Source organism: Rhinatrema bivittatum, chromosome 9, assembly GCF_901001135.1.
Source record: "Rhinatrema bivittatum chromosome 9, aRhiBiv1.1, whole genome shotgun sequence".
In the NCBI taxonomy this organism is placed as follows: Eukaryota; Metazoa; Chordata; class Amphibia; order Gymnophiona; family Rhinatrematidae; genus Rhinatrema; species Rhinatrema bivittatum.
The window spans coordinates 114,889,419-114,903,717 of record NC_042623.1 but is presented as its reverse complement, the minus strand read 5'-3'; the positions used below and the strand labels follow the sequence as shown (position 1 = coordinate 114,903,717).

General features: G+C 40.5%; 1 protein-coding gene across 3 annotated transcripts in view; it reads left to right on the top strand.

Moving 5' to 3' along the window:
• The window catches only part of RPAP3 (RNA polymerase II associated protein 3), a 196,896-nt gene that overhangs the window by 166,190 nt on the left and 16,407 nt on the right, over window positions 1-14,299 (top strand). For all 3 annotated transcript variants that reach the window (XM_029616263.1, XM_029616264.1, XM_029616265.1), the window contains 3 exons: window positions 7,834-8,069; window positions 9,321-9,506; window positions 10,214-10,315. In XM_029616263.1, coding sequence (XP_029472123.1) covers window positions 7,834-8,069; window positions 9,321-9,506; window positions 10,214-10,315 — 524 coding nt within the window. The remainder of the gene's footprint in view (window positions 1-7,833; window positions 8,070-9,320; window positions 9,507-10,213; window positions 10,316-14,299) is intronic.

The window sequence follows — 14,299 nt, the reverse complement described above, 5'->3', positions numbered from 1 at the left end:
TCCATGCCTGCATCCAGAAGACTTCTTAGTTTCCAGATTCTACCTTCAGCGCCCCTGCTTGTTCTCCTTCCTGGATTCTCGGTATGCTTCAGTCCCTTGCTCTGATTCCAAGCTTGATACTCCTTTCTGGTATCAGGGTTATGCTGGAATCTCATGCCACACCAGCTACCAGAACCTGAGGGCTCAGCATAGGTGAAAGATGCCCAGGTTTCTTGCTTTTTACTGTCTTTGATCTGGATTCGCCTCTCCAGCTATTAGGCCACTCGTTCCTGGGGCAACTCACAGATGACAACTGTCACATTGAGCTCTGTCCAGTATGGACACCACCAAGCTAGCCATGTGTTTGGCAGCTCAGGGTAAGCTCCTGGATTTGCTGAACCAACACTTGAGAGAGCTGAACCCATGCCTGGTAAGTCTGCAGGAGCAAGTTAATGCACTTGCTTGAAATCCTCTCCCTGGGGCCTCTGGATCACAGCCACAGAGCATGCCTCCTTCTGCTCCTTGCAGTTGTGAAGTATATGCTTAAGGTGGAAACCCCCCTGCGCTTTTCTGGGGGTTCTCAAAATCAGAGCTCTTTATCGTCTTCACCCTGCAAGCCTCCTGTATTCCTGACCATAAGACAAGAGTGGCAGATATATATATGACTGGGGAGGCTCAAGCCTAGGTCTCCCCACTCTGGGAAAAGCAGGACCACTTGATTTCAGACTGTGATGCTTTTATCATGGCATGTAAACACATTTTTGATGACCTAGGCTGCTTTATTTCAGCTTCTACCTCCCTTCTCTGCATGATGCAAAGGAGCCGTACTGTGGGGCAATACACTGTGGAGTTCTTCATGGTCGCAGCAGAAATAAGTTAGATTACTGAGTCCCTTGTAGTGGCCTTTTGGAATAGATTAGCAGATCGAATCAAGAATGGAGCAGCCTTTAGAGCTGGATGCTTTCATCCTCTGGTATCTATGCCTGTATTCGTGAATGACAATCAGAGCTCCAGTCTTCTGCTAAGAGTCCTATGCAGTCCCATGAGCCAACCCTGCTCTGGCACACAAGCCTATGGAACTGGGCCATATTGGCACTCACCTTTCCCAAATGGGCCTTCCAACACGGCACCATTCTTCTGCAGAATTTTTTTTATCAAGAATCAATTATTGTTCCCCAATCAAGTCTCATTATTGGGGAGCATAATAAAAATGGAAGTGAACCCAGTATTATAGTCAGATCATTTTCCAATTTCTTTTAGGCTTTCTGTCCCTTTGGATTCCAAAACTGATTAGGAAACATCAAATAGCAGTACATAACGCTATGAACCTAGAAAGTTGTGAAAAGGAATGTTTCAATTTGAAAATCAGGTGATTAATGAAGTAAAAGATTTTACAATTTTTTTTAAAACACGTTAAGTTTGATAATTTATAAAATTGCACCACATCAATTAAAAACAGGGACTGTAACTTTCAAACCAGAATATGTGCATAAATTCGGCCCACACCCAGGTACACAGTCATTTTATAACATACTAGCATAAACGCGCATGTTATAAAAGCCTGGCCACATGTGCCTGTGTGCTCAATCCCTCGACTACCATGTAATCAGGAAATTTTAAAAGGGGCGTGCACCGATGCCATTCTCAGTTTTAACCATTTTGTCTCCAGTTCACCCAGTTAAGAAATAGATCCTCCAACCCCACTGATTTGATGGCCTTCACTTCCCCCAGTTAGACCTGACCCTTAAAATTCCGCAGATCTGCCTAGTTTTCTTTAAATTTTAACTTAGACGGAATCCATAGCAGAAGTAACATGAGGCAGGGAGCCTCGAAGCATACCGGGTCGCGCACATCTTTGGTTCACATCCTGAAATGCCCAGATTGCACCGTTGCCTTTCCACTTTTCGAAAACTTTCAAGATGTGCACACTGCAGGAGATACGTGCATAATCTCAGTGGCTTTTAAAATCCACTTGGTGCATGCGAGCCCAACTTCACATATCCCTTAACGCGCACATCGGGCTTTTAAAATTCACCTTCAAAGTTTTTTACCATCCTAGAGTGCCTTGGTTTATAACAGAAGTAACTGCAAAGAAACAATTAATGCAAAGGGGTGGATCAGTTATGGCGGAAGACATATTCCCAAGGAGCTAAAGAAGAGTAGCTCATTCTAACTATGGGGCCAATGCAATACAGTGTGCTTAGCCGAGTGCACTGTTTAACCCGCTTTTGGACTCTTTTCTGTACTTTTTTAAAAGTAAAAGAAAAAATTCTCTGCCGGCCGCTTTAAAGACCGACGCAGATATGTTTGGCTTTGGTTTTCATAACCGGCCGGCTGCAGTAATGAAAACCGACGCCAATAAACTAGGCATTGGTTTTCATAACGGCTGACTGCACTTCCCCGGCACAGTGTCTAATGGAGCTGGCCTTCCCCCCCCCCCCCCCCCCCCCCGGTCACCCCTTTCAACAGGTTTGGCACTTGTGCGCGTATCTTGGGTTACGCACGTGGCCGGGCCCATTCTAAAATGTGTGTGGTGAGCGCAAGGCCCAGCCACGCACGTAACCCCCGATTTTACTACTCAGTGCTTTGAAAATTCGGGCTTATAAGTATATGGTCATGCCCTTTGGCGTTTGTAACTCTCCTGCCATATTCCGATTTGTCAATTAAGTTTTTAGTGACTACCTCTCTTAGTATGTAATGGTCTACCTTGGCAACATTTTGATTATCTCCCCAGAACTGGGCACCCATAGGCAAGATATAATGGAGGTCTTTTCTCAACTATGTCAATGCCAGATTTTCCCCAAGTTTGAGAAATGTGTGTGTGAACAGAATCAAGTCCACTTTTTGGGATACATAATCTTGGGTTGAAGGTACGCGTATCTTTTAAAATCCAGCGTACTTTTGTTCACGCCTGGTGCACGAACAAAAGTGCGCCCGTGCGTACATTTATAAAATCTACCCCATAGAGTGCTTCTGTTTGTTGATGAAGTTTTGACTCCATTCATTGCTTAGAAAGAGAAAATGTTTCTCTGTCTTTCATTTTTAAATTTAATGGGGAGAAAGAAAATGTGCATTATTCCTGGCATACAGCCAGAATTAGCTGTTTGCAAAAGAAAATATTCTAATTAAATTTCTAGTGTTGAATAGATACATTTTACTTGGTACACTTAGTAAATCTTTAGAATACAGAATTAGGAAGTGGTTGTGTGTGTGTGTGTGTGTGTGTGTGTGATGGTCCATGCTTATAGGAGTATATTTACACACCCTTGCATGCATTGTGAGGCGGAAGGCTAAAGGCTGCATGCTTTCAATATCCAAGAAATATATGTATAAGTATACAAATTGGAATACATTACACTTAGGTTAAAATATTAAAATTATTATATAACATATGCAAAACAATTATTTGAGTAATTTATGAAGAGCAATAAAATCACCCAGAAACATTTTCTTTGAATTTAATGCAGATTTTACTAGGCTACTAATGTGTACCCTGAAAGTTTAGTTTAACATATTCACATAAAGTGCTTTTGAAAAAGGCTTTAAGTTTCTTTTTAAACCAGAAAATAAGATTTGATTGCTTCCATCGCAGAGCAAAGTCTGCTACCATGTAAAGCTGGAGCTTTACAAAAAGATAAAAAATTTAATAAAAATTAGTAAAATCAAGATCAAAATTAAGCTATCTCATCTGGAAGCTAATGTAACAAGCAGCGCTGAAGCTGCCTCAGGTTTTTACATGTACGTGCGCGGGTTTATGCGCATGTTTTTCCCACACTAGTCTTATGCATATATTTAATAAAGTGCTGAGCATGGAAAAGTGACCTGCTTTAAAACGTGCAGCTGGTTAAGCATGAGTGCAAGTAAATAAGGCAATTAACTGTTCACGGGCTATGCAGGGAGCTGTGCATCAGTGCGGGTTTTTGAAGGCGGGGGGTTTTTTTTAGCACCTGGGTCAGGGCAGGAGTGAAGTTAAAGCATGAGTCTGGAGACCCATTTACTCTGGAGTAATCATAGATTACCTTCACTTTTTCCAGATGTTTGGAACATTTTTGTGGGTCAGCTATAGAAATCTCTGCTGCATTCCAGCGCCTGCTGGTGCAGCTGCCACGCAGTTGGAAACGGAACATGAAGGGGATAAACATTGCTCTACCCAGTTTCACTTCCACTCCTGGACCACTAACTTCTTCATCGATTTATTAAAAAAAAAAAAAAAAAAAAGAAGGCTTTTGCCCTGAGAATCGCTCTCGGCTCACCACAGTAATGCAGGTTAGGAGGAGAAAGGAGACGCAGCAGTGGCGCCCACCAGAGGAGAAGAGAGACCGGGTGGTGGGTCACTGCTTCAACCCAAGCCAGCGGGGCTGAAGAATGAGTAGAAGTACAATTCTGTGTTTGGGGGCGTGCTTGTGTGTTTACCTGTGGAAAAAGAGAGACAGATTGGAAGCCTGCTTGTGTGTGTGCCTGTGAAAGAGTCTGCAATCTCAGGGTGACTGGAAATGAAATGTTTCCAGGTATGGAAGGGGGGGGGGGGGTTATCCTTATTAGTTTTAATGATTGGGTGTTTGATATGTCTGCTGAAATATTGATTGATTTTGTGGGAATCTTTAAACATTTTTTTTTAACCTTATGCTTCTTAATAATTAGGTGGTGTTCTATTTGTCATCTTTTTTGAAATATGCTTTTTATTAGTATGGTTTCCTCAATGTTATGATTCATTTATATTTCTTGATTTTGTTTTATGAGGAATGGTGATATTTCTGTTTTTGCATTATTACACTGCATATGAGGCTGACTTTTTAGTGGTTTCCAGTACAGTTTTTTGTTTGTACCATACTATTTATACTTTATGGCCTGCATTTGTGACTGAGGTGAGATAGTCTGCTAGCTGGGAAAGCTCATTGTACCTGTTAGGTTGAAGGTTTTTTTCAGATTTTGGTAGAGGCTGAGAATCGATGATTGAAGGGGATCCTTGGGTGCTAAAACTGATGGCATTTAAGCATGCTGGAAACTGAAATGCCTGCAGCAAGTGGTGAAGATTTGATTGCTGTATCAAGGACCCGCCAAGTCCAACCCTGCCATGCCCACCCCATCCTCTGGCCTTTTGTTGCGCTCGATAGCTTGTAATGTGGCCCTAGCACAAAAAAGTTACCCTACCCCTGCCCTAGAAAGCTGTATTTTTGGTGACAGTTAGTTTGCCTGCAGAGTCAGTGAGCTTCAGGCCTTAGTAACTTAGCTACCATACATTAAATGTCATTATACCAGTGCATTACTTTGTACTCATCCAAAATTTCTTCCTAACGTAATGCATCACAATCTGTCAATCATCCTTCCATCATTTTCTCCTCAGCCTCCTCATGCTCATAAGAGGGAAGCTGTACTTCATTCCCTGGATTACAATAGAGCTGTAGCCATCTCTCTAAAGTGGACATAAGCCCTTAGGCAGGGTGATTTTTTAGCTGTGCAGGTTGAGGGTAGTCTATGCATACATTTTATGTGCAGACTTTACTACAAACTTTCAAAGCAAACTTATCCACATAGGTTTGCTTTGAAAATTTGCACATAAGTGCTGTGGTATATGCACAGAGTTATACCTGTTCTTCAGAGGGCATAACTTATGCAGGTGAATCTATACGCATCTGGTTATACAGTCCCCTCATGTCATATCAGTTTCTGAGGTTTCTGTTGCATTGTCACTAACATGTCTGTTTACAAACATATTATCTATTCTCATTATATACATATGTAAACCTTGTGTGATGGCCATTAATTACAGGCAACCAATAAGAGATACTTTAAAAGACCTAGTTTTTGTTTTGTATTTAAGTATATCATAGAAATTGATCCCTGTCTATTATAATTTCTAATTGCATCAGGCCCATATTTATACTTTTTTGGTGTATGCATCTGTTATTGATTTATTATGTTTCTTCTAGAATTTACTTTTCTCATAAGGCAGCAGGGAAACTACGTGCTATGATGGCATTTGGGAATATACATACTGATAATGCATTAGCATGTTGCTTTTAATCTGAAAATGTATGTCTAGAGGAGATGGGGGCCATCAGTAAAAGCTATCAGTAGTGTTTCTGCAGGTACAAACATGTTACAGCCCCAAAAGTATGTTAGTTTCCTGCTAAAAATGAACCTGATAATAATTATTGACATACAGAATTATTTTACTTTAATTAAATAAACTGTCCCATAGGAGGAGGACCCAAGATGGCAGCATATGTAATGACTGCTAATCACTCCCTGCTCATCTGGCTATGTTTTCTTTTTTTCCTTCTCTTTTTTTGGTTTGCTTTGAAATTTTACTTTGAACAAATATGGAGGAGTAGCCTAGTGGGCTACGAACCAGGAGACCAGGGTTCGAGTCCTCTGCTGTCGCTCCTTGTGACCTGGGCAAGTCAACTTTACTCTCCACTTTACTAATTTTAAAAAGCCCGGCACATGGGAGATATGCAACATGGCAGGGACGCTTGCGCACCACACCGGATTTTCAGAGGTTCTCAGCCACGCACATATCTCCTGGTACGCGAATAAAGAACAAATGGTGAAAAAGGGGTGGGCTGGGGGTGGGGCTATGGGCAGGCCAGGACAACGCCAATCAGCGCACAAGTGCGCTCCTGGATACAAGGAACACACAACCTGCTGCTGCTACGGACTGCGAGTAAGTATAAAACAAAAAATTCTAGGGTAGTCAGAGTTTTAGGGGTCAGGGCTGGCAGGTTAGATAGGGATTAGCAAGTTCGCTCCTTTACAGGGGCAAACTGGGATTTGGGCCCATCGCGTCGTCGCACATAGTTACTAAAATTCCCACCCCTTACGCGATCGAGACTGGATTCACACGCGCATCGATGTAAATTCATATGCGCATGTGGGCGCGGATAGCCGATTTTATAAATGTGCACGTTTATAAGCGCTTGTTATAAATTGGCGCGCACACCGGCAACCCACATGCACATGGACACCCACGAGTGGGTCCTAAAATCTACCTTTTAGGGCCTGATTTAATAAGGATTTTCTCCCGTTCTACATCTATGGGAAAAATGCTTAGTAATGGAGGCTCTTAGATTGTAAGTCCTCTGGGGATAATTCGCTTTGAAGTACCTGAAAGTCAGAATATAAATCAGATAGATAAATACCGGTAAATGTTACCAGAATAGAATGGAGGGGATAGAACTAGATAAATTACTTTCAGATTGTATTGTGTAAATCTCAGAACAGAGTGATCAAGCAAGTGATGCACATGTACTGTATGTATAAGAATATTACCCTAATGAAAAGAAAATTGGAAAAAGCATTTGTAAATCAGTTACAATTATCTGTTTTTTCGTTATCATTTACAGACTCACTATCTTTTATGTTTTCTTTCACATTTCTGATATATAGGCCCAGAGAAGATTGTAACTTGCTCTACAGCAATTTACAGTTCAGGGTATTTTTCCCCCAACCGTTAGGGTATCCTTAAAAAGCAGTGCTTGGCTTAGTGAGTGAAAATACTCCTTCAGCTTTCTCAGTGGAGCTCTATAAGTCCATTTTGGCTTTGCTAGCAAAAAGATAGTCTTAGGCATTTAAAAGTGCATAGTTTTTATAATTCTGTAAGGTAAACCATTAACATTTTAGATTTTGGGGTTATTTTCAAAAGGATTTACATGAATAAAAGTAGCATATATCGTAGCAATTTTTCAAAAGCTTATTTACGTGAATTTATATGCATAAAACCATTGACAATTCAGTAGCATATATTATAGCAATTTTCAAAAGCCCACTTACATGTATAAAACCTAGTTTTAAGGGTGTAAATCCTTCTGAACATTACCCTTGTGTACCTTTTTTTTTTTTTTTTTAATTTAGAAACCTTTGAGACGGATAATAATCGAAGAAGTTGGTGACAAGATGGAAAACATTGATTTTTCAAATGGCTCCACTAGTTTTCCAGCTGCCAACCAGGGTAATTCTTCAAGAATGGAACGACAGCTACTCACATCAACAAGACAAAATCCTAGTCCAGATGATAATTTGTCCACGTGTGAAACTCCTAGTGCAAAGCTATTAAAAATAGAAGAGATCGGAGATACCCCTGCCTTTCAGTAAGTGTGGGAGCCTTATTTCGTTCAAGTTTTACTATTAGCCCTGACTCACAAGTTGCTACATTCTGAATATTTTTGCTCAATAGCTTAAATGTTGACGTTGGTACACACCCATTAGATCCTTAGGCTCTGCTTGTACCCATCTACTTGGGTTACCAGCCATAAAGAACTGTAAATGTCAATTGACCCAAGCAGGAGCCTTTACCTACTGAATTCTGTTCTGACACTTTGGAACATGCTGCTGGTTGAGATTCGTAGGAAGAAAGAGTCTTTTAGGAAAAGCATTAAAACATATTTTCCAAAGGCTTTTAATATGTTATTTTTAATCATATTTTGATTACATTCATTAGGTTGAGATGTAAGAAAATTCATGTTTAACTCTGATCTTAATCAGATCACTAATTTATACTTTTGTTTTTAAAATGTTTGTCATGTCTTTGAAGATATCATACAACTTTGACTGTTTTATTGTTATCTGCACTGGACAGTTTTTATTGGAAGAGGCAGAATATAAGATGTTAAAATAAATAGTAAATAAATAAATACATACATAGAACGTCAATACATCAAGGAAATAGCCATCATTTAATTCACCCCTCCCTTTACCAAAAATATCATACTTCAAATCTAATAAATAGAGTAATAATTTTTCCTGAGTTTCAGGAGTGCCCACACACTAAGCCAAGTTGCTGTCTAATACTACATGGTGTAGTTATTCTGAAAAAAAGGTTCTATTTTTTTCTTTATTTCTTAAAAATATGAGCAGATCATCAGTATTTCTGTAAGGATGATTTAACATGTTTTTGTAGCATAGAAACACTCTTTGTTGTTCTGAAAAACAGTTATTTTTGGAAACATGATGAAAGGATATATAGTGCTTTGTTACATCACCAAGGTAACAGAACTTAAAAGGCATTCACATGTGTCAGCTGCTTAATTAAATTCATTTTTTCCAGTTTACAGTCTGGGATTTTACTTTGAAGTTTTTGAAATGCTCTCTTTCTAAAATAATCTTTCTTTAAGAATAATATAATTAATGAAATTGATCAGGAAGAGATTTCTCTGACATGTTGACTACATTAGTCATATTTCAAAAATAAGTGACCTTGTGTGTGTTGGACTATACTATTATAAGAAAAATAAGGTTAAATTATAATTTTGTAAATTATGCATTTATGTTCAGATTAATTTTTACTCTGGAATGTATGTATATGAGATACATCCTTCATTTTTTTATATTCCTTTCTCCAGATCCCAACCCACTGTAAAAGCAAGTCTACCAGCTGAGCCTTTGTCTCCCAATATGAAAAATCATACAACAATGGTAAAACAAAAATGTGTGATCTCTGAGATCCCTATAGCTCCTACAAATGCATTCCAGCTTGAATCGGACTTAAGAAAATTGAAAGGCTATCCTGATAAATTGTACCAGTATCTAAGGTAAAAAAAAAGGAAAATGCGACACATCAGAATTTAAGGATAGTAGAGGAAGAATTTCCATTTGATTCTGGGCGAATGGACATTTCATCTTTGATTACTTAAAAAAAAAAAAACAACCTATCAGGAAGTTAACCTGGTGACTCAAAGGCAGGACTGCACACTGCCATGATGGAGACCTGGATTTGATTCCAAGGCTAGGCTGCTGCCCCCTTTGCCAGTCAAAGGCTTGGCATGATGCAGAGGCAGCATTTTACAGCCCCTGAGAAGTAGGCATCTCGGTCATTGCTTAACAGAGACTCTACTGTCCAGACTTAAGAGTTCCCATTAGCCCAGTTCTGAAGAGAACTGGCTGAGCACTATCACCGCAATGACTGAGTTGAGAGAGGAGAAGAAATATAAAAGTAGGGGGAAATTCCCTAGGTTGTTTTAAATGAAGGCTTCTGGCAACATATTCCCAAAAGAATAGGAAGAAGCTGCCAGGCTAATAAATAATGTTAACTGTCTCTAACACTAGTTTGATGTGGATAGTCTATATTGTAAAAGTGTAGTGTTTTATGTCCATTACAAGAGTAGCTAAGGTGTATGTGAACTTCAGAAGAGTAAAATTATACACACATTGTATCTCTATATTTTCCTTTTTTCTTTTTTTTTTTTTACATATGTACAGTATACATTTGCAAAAAATACATTTTTTGTCTTTTCCCAAAGCAAATTGAGCCATCATTTTATTCTAAACTCTTCCAAAAATCTTTGGATCCAGATGTTTTTAACCAGATTTTGAAAATTCTGCAGGACACGTATACTGTGTAAGTAAAGTTTCTTACGGCATAGTTTCTTACTGACTGTTGTTCAGGCTGTGTCATTTTTTAATCTTAATAATAAATCTAACAGAATTAAGGTTTATATAATGTTTTGAGGTTTGAAGTGGAGAGCCTGGATGTAGGTGCATATCTTTTTATGCTCATTTTAGGGACCCAACTCAAGTTTGTGTTATATTGTATTTCTGATGCCCATATTAATGACATTTCTGCAGGCTTAAGGACTGAGGGAAGAATGTTTTTACTACTCAGTTGAACTGGTTTAACTAAAGCACAAGTAAATAACATGGTATGCTCCAGATCACATGAAGGCAGCAGTTGATGGAATTTTAACTTGTCAAAGGTGTTTTTCTGGCCTCATACTTAGTGTTTTGAACAATAGATAAATTGCCTTCTGTGGGATTATAATTTATCACTATATATGTGTCATGGCTGTCTTTAAGCCAGTGCAAATGGTATGACTTCATGGGTTATTCAGTTGAAGGGCTGCACAGCAATCATACTACATATGCCTAAATACAGACCTTTTCTGTGGACAAGCTGGACAAATAGTCACACAAATGGGTGCTGTCACCTAACGGCACTGACACAGGAAAAACTCTGTCAAAGCTTCTTTTGACAAAAAAAATTATTTTCCTCTTCATCCGGGCAAGCCAAACTACACCACTGGGTTGTGCACTCCAACCAGCAAGTGGAGATGGAGAATGACAACTCGCTGACGTCCTTCTCATATAGATCACTACAGACATCAGCCAGCCAATATTTCTCCATCTCCCGCACGTGGTGGACATGCATCTTTGCTTGTGGACTTCGGCCTGCCAGGATTGAACAGACTACCCTGACCTCCTGTGGTAATAGCATTTGCTTCCTCCCTCAATTGAGTGTCTGATATGTCAAGACATGCATGAGGTAAAGGCTGGTGTCCTAGCCCTCCTCACAAGAAGGAGAGGTCCCTTAGGGAGAGTGCGGTAGAGTAAGTATGCCTTGGGCTCAGCCCTGTTGATTTGTCTCTCTGCCTATCCTGTCTGTTTTCTCCTTCTCTCCTCCTCCTGATCCCTTCCCCATTATTTCTTTATTGTTCTGCCTAATCAGTCTTCAGCACAGTGAATAAAGTTGAAAAAAAAAAGTCTCCGCCCAGCAGAGTTTGCTGCTGCGATCGTGCACAGAGTAGGGGGCAGGGATAGAGGACTGTGTTGGGCTGCGTTGAGTGCCTGGGCTGAAGTGTTTCTAATTAAGCCAGTTGGAGTGCCGCAGCAAGAAAACTATGTGGCAGGTGCCATTTTGCAGGTGCAGTAGTACTGCTGAGGCACACTAGGGAGAGATTTATTTGTTATTTTTATTTGTTATTTATTTTATTTGTTCACTTTTATATACCGATATTCGTGTTGACTTCATATCGGTTTACATGTCAAACCAAACAGGAGTACAGCAGATCAGTTAGTAAAACAGTCTTAAACAATTCAAGCATTAAATAAAATTAAAGGTCAATTATTAAAATTAAATTCTAACATCAAATAGTGTAAATGGAGATGGCATAAGGGTCAGCCTCATATGACATGGCTGCCAAAAATGCATGGAGGTCAAGGGGATGGCTGTGCAGGGGAATTTGTCCCTGCAAGGGACTTCAGGAGCACCAGATTAATCTCAGGAGGGAATTCTGGCAACAGCTCTTCCTGGGTGAGGTGAGGAGTCTACCCTGCTACCTCGCCTGCCAATTCATACAGGGGTGAGCTCAGAAGGGGCTTTCCCTACTAAGGCAATGGATTGTTCCATCTTCTCATGGGTGGAATATTTTAAAGGACTGCAGGCCTTTTGTAAAGGGCAGGAAGGGCCCCAGGTGGAATCTTGGGAACGCCCACATCAGCAGTCTCCCTCCTCGAGGTTGAAGAAGCAGTCAAAGGAGGATTTGTCTCCCCTCTTCCCCCCCCCCCCCCGACAGGTAACGTGGAGAATGGCTCAGTATACTGGGGGAGAAGGTGTGGATGTGGATCCTTCAGGAAACTCCTGGAAAGAGTCAGGATCCTCATTGGGGGATCCCAACGCATTTTTGGAGGAGGGGGAGATTCCTGCAGATGCAGAGCCGAACAGGATGATGCTTCTGCATTTTCACAGAGATGAGATGGGTTTGATTTTACAGACCCTGAAGGCCCTTGGTTGTGAGGAGGCGTTGCCTGCAGCAGCTTAGAATCTGAAGAAGAATGCTGTGATGGTTAATTTGCGAAAGGCTTCCTGGGTTTTTTCCTCATTTGGAATGGAGTTCTCCTGAGGCTAATTTTAAAGGGGGGTCGCTCATTAGCGGGTTAGTACCCTGTAGTGGAAGGAGGTGCGGCATTAAAAGATACCCAGGATCGAAAGATTGAGGTGAGTTTGAAACAGGCCTTTGAGGCAGTGGCCATGACTCTTCAAATCTCCACATGCTGTTGTTGTATGGTGGTCAGGGCCGGATTACCATTGGCCTAGGAGGCTCAGGAGATATTGGGCGAGAATGGGCCATACCTGGAGGCTGGAGCTGCGTTCTTGGCAGATGCTGGAAATGATTTGGTGCACACGGCTGCTCAGGGGTGACTTCGGTTATTGCAGCCCGAAGAGACCTCTGGCTGCAGAACTGGTCTATGGATACTATTACAATGTCCAATCTCACCAAGTTGCCTTTTAAAGGGTGCTTATTGATGGGGAGGAGTTAGAGAAGATGGTGGATCAATGGGGAGACTGTTTCCTTAGTTACCTGAGAACAGGAAATCTACTCCCTGATTTTCGTCAGCAAAGGGGAGATTTCGGAGCGCCCGGCATTTTCAGTCTTTCAGAGGTTCAAGTAATCAGGGGTCCCTCTCCTTTGCCAGGTCTCAGTCCTTTAGGGCTAAGAAGCCAGGTAAAGATGGTGCATCCAGCTCCGGAGCTCCTCGATCCTCCAATATGAACTCTCTCTCTAGTAACTGAGGTCTTGGCAGTCAATAGCTTCCCATTTATAGGGCTTGAAACATCATACAGCTTATGAACACTTTATATAATTCTTCGTGTAGTAAACAAAACAAAAAGGGCACAGAACTTCTCTCCAGCCTTTAATCAAACTTCCACTCAAGGCTAAGCAAAAATACATTATAGTACTTATCAGGCTAGTCCCAATTAGACATAAGTTAAGGCTACACATTTCCTGTAATATAAGACAGCAGCAAGAACCAATACCAACATTTAAGACTCTGAGCCAGATTCTCTTAACTTAATCACACTAGTAGCAACAGGCATACTGATTTAAACACACGTCATCTAACTTCTTTGGATTTAGAGAGAGAGTTCTGCATTCACAAGGAAAAGACAGCTGTTCTTTAATTTCCATTAGGTTAAGTTCCTTCATGTAGGGATACCAGGTCTTTGCTGACACTAAAACACTAAACCATGCTTTATAGTTTATAACACTTTTCTGGCCTGGTATCAGCCTTTCTTCCTTAACAATTAAGGTAAAGTACAGCAGTGTAGGTAATTCAAGGGTTTATACAGTGCACTTCACTGGACCACTTTCAGTTTGGTTTAAACTACGAACCTTTTCATTCTTTCTGACACTTTCACTAGGACAAAAAGGAAACTTCACAGTGCTACTAACTCAAGCTCCCAACTTTAGTGGTTTACCTGCTGTTAGCTCATTTCTCATAGCAGCATTGTTAAGGTGCATTTTCCCCAAACAAACTTTCTTACTATCCCTCAAAATTCAAAGGCAGGGTCAGTAATTATACCTTCCATGTACCAATGCTTAATTACTCAGCTGTGCCCCAATTTCACGAACAATGAAGAACTCTACTTTTAGTTTTTTACTTTTTCTTATGAAGCAGAAATTGTTTACGACACTGCTTATGCAAAGAAACTGCCTACTTCAGTTTTCTCACAGTTTTACACTTTGAATTAACCAAATTACCAATCCCCCTAGAACGGAGTAGGGGAAATCTTATCCCACACCCAGCTTAATTTCTCAATTGGTTT